Source organism: Neoarius graeffei, chromosome 3 (genome assembly GCF_027579695.1).
Source record: "Neoarius graeffei isolate fNeoGra1 chromosome 3, fNeoGra1.pri, whole genome shotgun sequence".
In the NCBI taxonomy this organism is placed as follows: Eukaryota; Metazoa; Chordata; class Actinopteri; order Siluriformes; family Ariidae; genus Neoarius; species Neoarius graeffei.
The window spans coordinates 109,315,349-109,325,731 of NC_083571.1; the positions used below are offsets into that span (position 1 = coordinate 109,315,349).

At 40.9% G+C, this 10,383-nt stretch overlaps 1 protein-coding gene across 1 annotated transcript in view; it reads right to left on the reverse strand.

Annotated features, from left to right (window-relative positions):
• slc35b2 (solute carrier family 35 member B2) overlaps window positions 1-10,383 on the reverse strand; it is a 50,846-nt gene that overhangs the window by 14,329 nt on the left and 26,134 nt on the right. The window contains exons 2-4 of the mRNA XM_060917873.1: window positions 6,124-6,314; window positions 4,272-4,426; window positions 2,087-2,365 (exon numbers count right to left, since the gene is read on the reverse strand). Coding sequence (XP_060773856.1) covers window positions 2,087-2,365; window positions 4,272-4,426; window positions 6,124-6,314 — 625 coding nt within the window. The remainder of the gene's footprint in view (window positions 1-2,086; window positions 2,366-4,271; window positions 4,427-6,123; window positions 6,315-10,383) is intronic.

Sequence of the window (10,383 nt, forward strand, 5' to 3'; positions counted from 1 at the left end):
ACCAAAAAATGTTGACAATCTTCAACGGTCCAGTTTTAGTGATCCGTCCAATGTAGCCTCAGAATCCTGAGGAACCCATCCACCTCAAAGATAGAAGTGCTAAGCATTCAGAGATACTTTAGCCTTCTTATTAGCTCTATCCAGTTTGGCCACTGTCTGACCTCTCTCAACAACAAGGCATTTCGATCCAGAGAACTGACGCTCATGGTAATGGCAAAATGTAAATACTGCTGTGCGTGGAAATCTGAGGAGGTCAGGAGTTTCTGAAATACTCAAACCAGCCCAACCGACAACAATCCCAAGTTTTGCCCATTCTGAGGTTTGAAGTGAACTTTAATTGAAGCTACTGAAGTAAACAAACGGGTGCCATCATTAACTCTAACGTAGTATGCAAGACTACTCTTTTCTCAGTAGCTCACTGTATATTGGTAAATCGCCATTAAAAGATGACCTGAACAGAGTTGGTTCACCATTTCTCAGTTTTACACTACAGTAAAACTATAATGACCCAGCAGTTCACTGTAGGCCTTTTATACCCTGTCCACACTCGGGATTTTGTACCGATACGAAACTACTTTCGTACCGCAACACCTGTCCACACTAGCAAGTATACCGGTACTGTAGCGGTATAACTGTATCAGTACGAAACCCACAAATGTATGGGTTTCGTACCGGTACAGTAGCGCTTCGCTGTAGTGTGGACAGATGAAGCGGTTCTGTATCGATACAAATATAATGCGCAATGAACCGTTCCTACATCTTCCGGGTTATTCATACAATACAATACGCACGCGCTTTCCAGCTGTAAATAAAACGTCAAAATGGCTCAAAACGACCGTGGAGCTACATGGAGCAAAGAAAGGAGGAAAAAGGAGAGAAAGGGAGGGGAAGAGAAGGGAAGAGGGAGAAAGTGAGATTCGTTTTCTTTGTTTCTTTCTCAACTGCCTCGCGCATTTTATACGATTCGACTGAATAAATGACCACCAGAAATACAGACTGTACATTGACAACAAAAAGCGCACACACGTTGCTTCATCTGCCATATTCTCAGAAGGAAGTTACTCGGTAACCACGGAAACATTTCGTGCACTTCAACTTCCGTGAAAGAAAACCGCAAACATTTCTCACTAGTGTGGACAGATGCACTAAACTGTACCGGTATACTTTGTATCGATACAGTTATACCACTTTCGTACCGGTATAAGTCTGAACACAGCAATAATGTCCTATTCCCAGAATACTGCCCGTCCGTGCTAGTCTGGCTAACGCGACTGCAAAGCTCTCCGAGCTATTGGTCTGGCCAAGATATTAAGCCCAACCGTTTCCCAGAGCCCGTGGTTGACCCGCCTCCCTGAAATGCCTCAGTTTGCTACTGGTTGAAGCCAGAAAAGGCTGTGACGAAGCTTAAACCAATCACATCACTCTTTCCTCTGACGTATGCGACGCGACGGGGCTAACTGGTAGATTAAACTCTTACCGAAGCCAGTCGGGAGCAAGGCGAAAACGTCCTTCCTTTCAATAAATACCTCCAGGGCTGCTCTTCGCTCCGTTTTCAATGAGAACTTCCCGTTGAATACTTTCAATACAGCATCTATGCGTAATAGATGCGGAAGCGTGAATGAAGCGCTTCCGGCATAGATTCTGTAAACATTCTATGGCTTCCGGTCGCAGTTCTACTACGTCAGTGCCTTGAACACGCCTCTACCCAGGGCCGTTGGAGATGCTCAAAGTTGATTGGTTCCCGATTTTTCGGGAGCTTGGAAGAGCTGTAGATAGCTTGCCTGGCCAGACTAACCTTGCAACAGGCCCTCGTGTTGCGTCACGCTTAGGATGGGCGGGCCCAGGCTACGCCCCTGCACCCCCACCAAGTGCCTTCAACCACCTCAGCTCAAAAGCTACATTTCTAGAAGTCTCATCTCTCAGTACAACAAACAAACATAGGATATCAAACATGTTTAAAAGTTAAATTAAGGTTAACGTGTGGGAATGCTGGTGTCTTGCTAAAATTTACAACAAACAAACAAACAAAAAAAAAAGTTTGTACCACCACTGAGGGCTGTTACAAACCACCAGCGCTGATCATCACCTGCGTAGGGAAGCTGATATATTTCAGGGCTTCATACTGGCACCAGCTGCTCAGGATGTTGGAGATGGAAGCAAACGAGTACTTGTACATGGGTGCCGTGTGCTTGGGCTGTTTAAACAGTAGGCACCAGAGGCCAGCCACAGTAAGAGCCAGGATGCGGTTCATGAACACCAGGAACTGAGAGTCTGTGAATCGTTCGCCGGTTTCCCCATGTTCATTGGCTCCATACGAACGCGTCATCACTCGCTCCTGCAGCACGCCCCACGTCAAGTATGAGCCCTGTCGCGCAAAAAACACAGACAAACTAAAGAATTTGCATCATGAACCTGATTTTAGCCCTCTGTTTGTCAGACAACGACAAATCTTGTGCAGCAGTTTTTGCACTTCCAGATTCGATACGCTGTGTTGTGTGCATGTTTAGACGTAATGTCTTATTGAAACAGCAATTTAAAGTGTAAAATTTGTATGTGCAGCTTGTAAACATCTGCAGCTATTTAACACAAATCTGTCTTAAATAACTCATTTCTTTAAGAAAAAGATCAATATTATTTGAATTGCATGGCTCCGTCTCAGAAACTGGTCTCTCATTTGGGACATTATGGTCAAAAAATAAGTTTTCTAATATTTTACCTTTTTTTTGCATTTACCTAACAATCAATGTTTCTTTTGTCATGTTTAATAAGAATAAGGATAGCATCTTGCTTTATCTGGCCTCCACTGTGGAAAATTTTTTTGATTACAATTCAAATGCTTTTGTAAAATTGATTTCCATATAAAATAACTCCATCATGAAGAATTAAAGCCCCTCCTTCACAGATGAGTGAAAATACTGAATAAAATTTCCTCTTTTTGATTGCTTGGGTTAAAAATGCCAAGTTATGATGACTGAATTGATTATTCACTTAAATATGAATAATATGATACAGTTTGGGTATTTGATATGGCGAAATAGGACACAATGGAAAAATCAAGAACACACTGGAAAGATGAGAATAACGGCGGTGGTAAAAGAACAGCGACTGTACCGACTGAAGGTCGCGTGGGTCTCTGCTGCAGCGCGCGAGCAACGGGACATCACTACCGCACCGGACGGAGCGCGAGGCGGGGGCGGGGCAAAACGACTAGCCGTAGATTCTATCAAAAGTTCGATCTAAATTGACCATGGTTGCAAAATATTGGCCAAAAATATGCAAACACTACGAAATACGAAAGTAAGATGAAAAAGAAAAAAAAAAAACATTCTATTACCTTATGCTGCAAGAAAAACAAAATAAAACTGTCAAAACTCACCTTTTCAGCGATAACATCCGAACAGATCACCCGCGTAACAGAAAGACCGCAAATGGAAGCGCGATCAACTTCTAACTGTCGGAGTGGAAAATTCCATTCTACACATGCAAATTGTTAATGCGTGTCCTTCCCCGCACACAAATAACACGCTACGGTAAAAAATAGACCACGACTCATTTTATAGCTCAGAAATTCATACAAGACCAGCTACCATCGTAACATTCTCTAAGAAACATATTCTATACCGAACTTTCAGCTTTCATTTTAAAAAACAAAATCGCAGATTTATAACTAAATTTTTATACGGCGTAGTGATTTTAAGTTACTGCTTTTGGTGAGGTCGTGACCTCGACCCTGAGGCTTTCCGTTTAGATCAAAACACACGATCGTATTGGTTTTGAGTTTGCGGAAAATGGAGTTACGACGGTGATGAAATATTTTGCGTGATGTTTTATTACGGTTATGATTATTCTGTGAGTGCACCGATCCTTAGGTGTATAAAGTTACAACTTAAAATACAATTAGTGATAACTGTAGACTTTTCAGTGGACTACAACCTTTTTAAGGGAACGCGATGTAGTCGATCGTTTATCATGTCCCAGACCAAGCCGCCATTTTTCCACTAATTTGCAGAATTTTTGCCAAATTCTGAATATTCACATCAAAGATTTAGTTTTATCTGTATTATTTCTTTCATCATTTTATTTCAAATTAAAACCAACACCATTCAAAACCGTATAGTTTATTGACGAATATATTTAGTGGGGTTCCCCCACAGTACCCAGTTTCTGAGACAGACCCATATACACTGAAAGAACAGCACGCTAATATAAAGAAGCACAAATATAATCTAAAATGTCCCATTTGAAGCAATCAGTTACCGTCTTATACTTACCTGGAGTCCTGCTGCACAGAAAAAGAGTTTGATGGCTTGCTGTGCCGATGAAGTGGACTCGGTTCTTGGTATCTCGGATACATCATCCAACAGCGTTGGTTTAGAGTCACTGCCAAACACACATGCTTTTATAACGGGAAACCAAATCCCTCGACCTGCAAGACAAGAGAAAATGAGAAGCTTTGGGGCCAAGAGAAGAGACAAAATAAAAAAAATAATTAAAAAAAAAAAAAAACACGAGTACTACAACAACAGACAAGCCAGTCCAGTCCAACCCAACAGAACTCACCAGATCACACTTAAACAAGATACGCAGAGCCATGGCCTCACTTTTTGTTTATAAATGCCTTGAGACTTCAAGAATGGCACAGGAATAGTTTTAAGCGTTAACAATAAATCTAATATAGTAATTTTTGTGATTAAAGTGATTCATATAGGTAGTGGTCTGAGTGAATGACCTTGACATCTGTGACGTCACAGCAGGAAGACTATCGGTCTCATCGCCATTTCCGCTATACTAAAACACAGAGCTGACTGCAACTCTGATCCTCCATTTTGAGCTAATTTATCGCCATGCCACGTAGATGTGTTGCTGGCTGGTGCAGTAACACGACAGAAGGTGGATTTACGTTGCATTCATGGCCCAAGAAAGTTCAAACTGAAAAGATTTGGATGCGTTTTGCGAGAAGTTCACGGGCGCATCGGACGCCTACGAAGTGGCCTCTCCTCTGCTCTGAACGTTTTACTGAAGACTCGTACGAGACCTCTGATCTGTTGAGGAGTGTTGGCTATAGGCCCGTATTGAAAAACGGTGCAGTACCAACAATTAAAGGAAAAGAAAACTATAAAAAAGGAAAGCAAGTTCAGTTGCACCAGCTCTCCCAGAGTGTGAGCCGGGGGTTGTTGCTAAAACCCGAGCCGGAACGGGATGGGCAGTGACCTCCCTGAGGTTGTTGTTAAAACCAGTGATGTCCCGTCCCGGGTTTTAGGAATTGCCTGAGCCGAGCAGTAATGGCGGAGTACTCGGTATGGAGAAAATGGAGAATGAGTGGCCCAGCCGTTTGATTTCTCCGCTGGATATGCTCGCGTCAGCAGCAATATCTCACCCTTATGTGGAAGAAGCGAATGAACGGAGAACTGAAAAGTCAGATTGTTTAAAAAACAATCGGCCACAAGATCAGCCTTCAAGAAGCGAGAACGCAGACGGGTAAGATGCGACTCTCATTTGGACACAAAACAACAAAAACACTCGTTGTTTACCTGCATTTAGATTAATATGTGTAACTTGTATTGCGTATTTAAGTTACCAGTATAAGATTATTTAATTGGCTTCAGAATGTGATTGTCTCAGTTCATCTGATTATTTAATTAGCCTTTTACGTTTTATCAGTGAAAATGCATGCATGTTGCATAAGTTATAACACCTATCCTGTTTTAATGAGAGTCAACCCACAATCAATGAAGTCAAATCAGTCTTAGTTGAGAAAGTCGGTAACGCCATTTCTTACTTTCACCATCAATTTTTATTTATATGACTTTGGTCGATAGCTGTCAAAGGCCTCAGCCTTAAAACCGGTTACCGCTGTGACATCACTCACTCAAGGCTGGCTGGCTCAGCGTGGCAGCTCGAATGCCAACTTTGTGGTCGATTTTAACTCTCAAAAATATATTTTTTATTCCCATTTATGCAGCATACAAGAGTCAAAGATAGAGATACTATCCACTCAGAAATGTATTTAAAAATAAAGGTTCTGCGTATCTCCTTTAAGGCAAACATGACCTCTGATCCTTACAATACATTTTCCCATTACCTACACATTATTATTATTATTATTATTATTATTATACACACCTGTGTCAAGATAATTAGCATTCCTGAAGTAGCGAATCAGGAGATATCCAGGGACGATGATGGTGCCATAGCCCAGGATGTTGAGGAAAAAACGGAAAAGCCACATATCCTGCCAGCCTTCCAGGAGCAGAGTTTCCCCAATCCCAGCCGCCATGGGCGTACAGAGACACAGCAGCAAGATCGGACGCACGCTGCAAAACACACACAGTGGTTCATATCCATGTTTATTTTCTTCACCACTGGTGGACACTTCACACTCAAGGTACATAAAGGCAACATTCAACTACACAACGGCCTCTTTCAGCAGACTTTCCGTCTTACTCCAAAACCTGTTCCCATCATCAGGGTTCAACATGCTCTCCAAAAATAAACCCAAATTCTTAGCTACTCTTGAAGTGAAGTCAAATATGAAATGCTTTCAGGTGCCCTCTGCATGCTCGGACACACTGCGCTGTAGAGTGAGCGTAGAGCATAACCACTCTACAACTACGGTGAGCAGAAAAGTGACACGGCGAACCTTAAGGGTGGATGCACTACAAAAGCAGAAGACCCCAGCTGGTTGCACTCCTGTCAGCCAAGAGCAGGAGCTCAGTGACACTAAACCGCTAAAGGCTGGGAAAAGACCAGGTGATTCTTAAGCTGTACCTGCATGATTTTATGCACCGTAGCCACTTGATTGGATAACGGCATGAAGCAGGTGCATAAGCGTGTGCGTACAGTGGTATGCAAAAGTTTGGGCACCCCTGGTCAAAATTGCTGTTACTGTGAACAGTGAAGCAAGTTGAAGATGAAATGATCTCCAAAAGGCATAAAGATGACTCATTCCCTTTATATTTTAAGCAAAAACAATTTATTTTCATCCTTTACATTTTCAGAATGACTAAAAAGAAAAAGGGCATGAAGCAAAAAAGTTTGGGCACCCTGCATGGTTAGTACCTAGTAACACCCACTTTGGCAAGTATCACAGCTTGTAAACACTTTTTGTAGCCAGATAATAATCTTTCAGTTCTTACCTGGAGGATTTTCACACATTCGTCCTTGCAAAAGGCTTCCAGTTCTACAAGTTTCCTGGGCTGTCTTGCATGCACTGCTCTTTTGAGATCTATCCACATAGCCCAAGAGCATTAGCTCAAAATTGAGTCCAACCCGGAACAAATTAGTAACAAGCTGAATTTTTCAGAATATGTTCAGAATACCCTTAGGAATAACATACTAAAAGTCCCCGGGAATCCACCTTGTGCTCTCTGAGAAATTCAAGATGGCGTCCAAAATGGCCGCTGATTGGAGATTTTTCAATATCTCAGGGATAAAACATAATATAAATGCAATTAAAATGTTAAATTATATGTTCTCTCATACAAGCAATGCAAATTCACCATTGTCACACTGTTAAAATTAAATTAACCAAGATTACAAGGTCATTAATGTGGAAATTACATGGAATTTGATGGTTGACATGATTGACAGATTAGCTTAGTAGGCTACCTACATACATGAACATAATGTAAGACAACAATTAGACATCAATTTCCTTAATATTTAGTGCATCTTTAAGCTTTGATAAAATATTAAAGGGAAATTAAATTTGAGAACTCTATCTTCTAAAACTACAATGGCAAGCTGTTTCAGTACACTTCTTCAACATTCCGGCGACTTTCATGACAAAAAGGTCTGCCTCAATAAAAGCTCTTGCTTATAAACAATGAGTAGACTTAAACACTTCTCAGTGCCTCAGTTGTAATGCTTGGACCTTTGTTGTACCATCAATGAAGTAGGGAATTTATTCAAGCTTGTTTAAGGGTGGAAAAAAATTAATCTTTGAGTTTCTAGCACCAGTCTTTAATGCCAGTGTGTTCGGACAAAAAATGACTCAACTCAGCATGACCTTTTAAAAATGACTGAACTCAGCATGACCTTTTAACATGCCATTTTTCATTTTACACCACCAATTTACTTTAATTAATATTAAATGAAAATAAGTGCTCCAACCCCTAGTAATTGTGTTGGTTGTTTTGTGAACAGAATAGGATGATACGGAGTGAACGAGTAACCAATGGATCCACACTCTATAATCGGGAGTGTACATTAAATAGCACATGTATAGATTTACAATTATAAGTCTGTAATTATTAGTCCTAAACATTAAGAACTGAAGCCATTTCAAAAACATATGAGATATCTTCATGATACCATAACGATTATTTTGTCATAACAGTCATTGTTATTTCTTCTTGGATGTGAATTTATGGGCCAGGGCGTTTCAAGATTGATACTTGATTCAAGGATCGGGCTGGATGAAACCTACACACATTCATAGTACTGTGCACACATTCATAAATGTGAACTGGTGACGTGCCAAAAATATGACAATCTAACCAGACATGGCAAGTGAACACATTATACACAAATATACTGTTATAATAATATGTACATTGTTATTATATAATGTTAATACACAATGTAATTAATACACACATGTTGGAATTTACTCTCCTACCCTACAAAACATATATTCTGACCTTTTAATTGCATTAATATTTTGTTTTGGGCCTGAGATATGGGCAGATCTCCATTTGGTGGCCATTTTGGACGCCATCTTGAATTTCTCAGAGAGCACAAGGGGGATTTCCGGGGACTTTTAGTATGTTATTCCTAAAGGCATTCTGAACATATTCTGAAATTTTCAGCTTGTTACTAATTTGTTCCGGGTATAACCCTATTACTCCTGGGCTAACAGATTTTCAATGGTGTTTAGGTCAGGGGACTGTGAGGGCCCGGGCAAAACCTTCAGCTTGTGCCTCTTGAGGGATTCCATTGTAGATTTTGAGGTGTGTTTTGGATCATCGTCTTATTGTAGGACCCGTCCTCTTTTTAACTTCAACTCTTTTTACAGATGGTATGATGTTTGCTTCCAGAATTTGCCGGTATTTATTTGAATCCATGCTTCCCTCGACCAATGAAATGTGCTCTGTGCCACTGGCTGCAACACAACCCCAAAGCATGATCGATCCACACCCATGCTTCAGAGTTGGAGAGGTGTTCTTTTCCTGGAATTTGGCACCCTTTTTTCTCCAAACATACCTTTGCACATTGTGGCCAAAAAGTTCTATTTTGATTTCATCAGTCCACAGGACTTGTTTCCAAAATGCATCAGGCTTATTTAGATGTTCATTTGCAAACTTCAGACGCTGAATTTTGTGGCTAGGACGCAGGAACGGTTTTCTTCTGATGACTCTCCCATGAAGGTCATATTTGTTCAGGTGTCGCTGCATAGTAGAACAGTGCACCACCACTCCAGGGTCTGCTAAATCTTTCTGAAGGTCTTTTGCAGTCAAACAGGGGTTTTTATTTGCCTCTCTAGCAATCCAACGAGCAGTTCTTTCAGAAAGTTTTCTTCATCTTCCAGACCTCACTTTGATCTCCACTGTTTCTGTTAACTGCCATTTCTTAATAACATTACGATCTGAAGAAACGGCTACCTGAAAACACTTTGCTACGTTCTTGTAGCCTTCTCCTGCTTTGTGAGCATCAATTATTTTATTATTCAGAATGCGAGGGAGTTGCTTAGAGGAGCCCATGGCTGTTGATTTTAGGGACAAGTTTGAGTCAGAGAATTTATACAGCTTTGAAATCTGCATCATCTGACCTTTCCTAACGAAGAATTTGAACAAGCCACAGCTCAATAAGCTAATTAAGGTCTGGAACCTTGGTAAAAGTTACCTGAGAACTCAAATGTATTGGGGTGCCCAAACTTTCACATGGTGTTCCTTTTCTTTTTTCACTCTCCAATTGTACAAAACAAAAATAATACACAAATCTTGCAGAAAACGCTGAAAAGAAACGTGTCGTCTTTACCTTTATGCCTTTTGGTGATCAGTTCATCTTCTGCTCACTTAATTATTCACAGTAACAGACATTTTCAGCAAGGGTGCCCAAACGTTTGCACGCCACTGTATACAATACAGTTACAATGCCGTATAATATCAGCGAGAACCCACCTGAGGTTTCTGAGATGCAGGGTTGCCTGAGGAAGCTAAAGAATTGTAAATGCCAGGGCAGTGATGGGATTTTTAGTGAGCAACTGAAATCATACCTGCAAACTCGTCAGAGAAAAAAAGGTGACAGTGTCCGGGGGGGGGGGGGGGGGGGATAATGGTGACGCCGACCTCAAGTAAGTGTTAAGAAATAAGAAAACAATAAAAGAACCAAAACACAAATTATATTATACTGAAAAACATTTATTTTTTCCTTCTCTAGCCT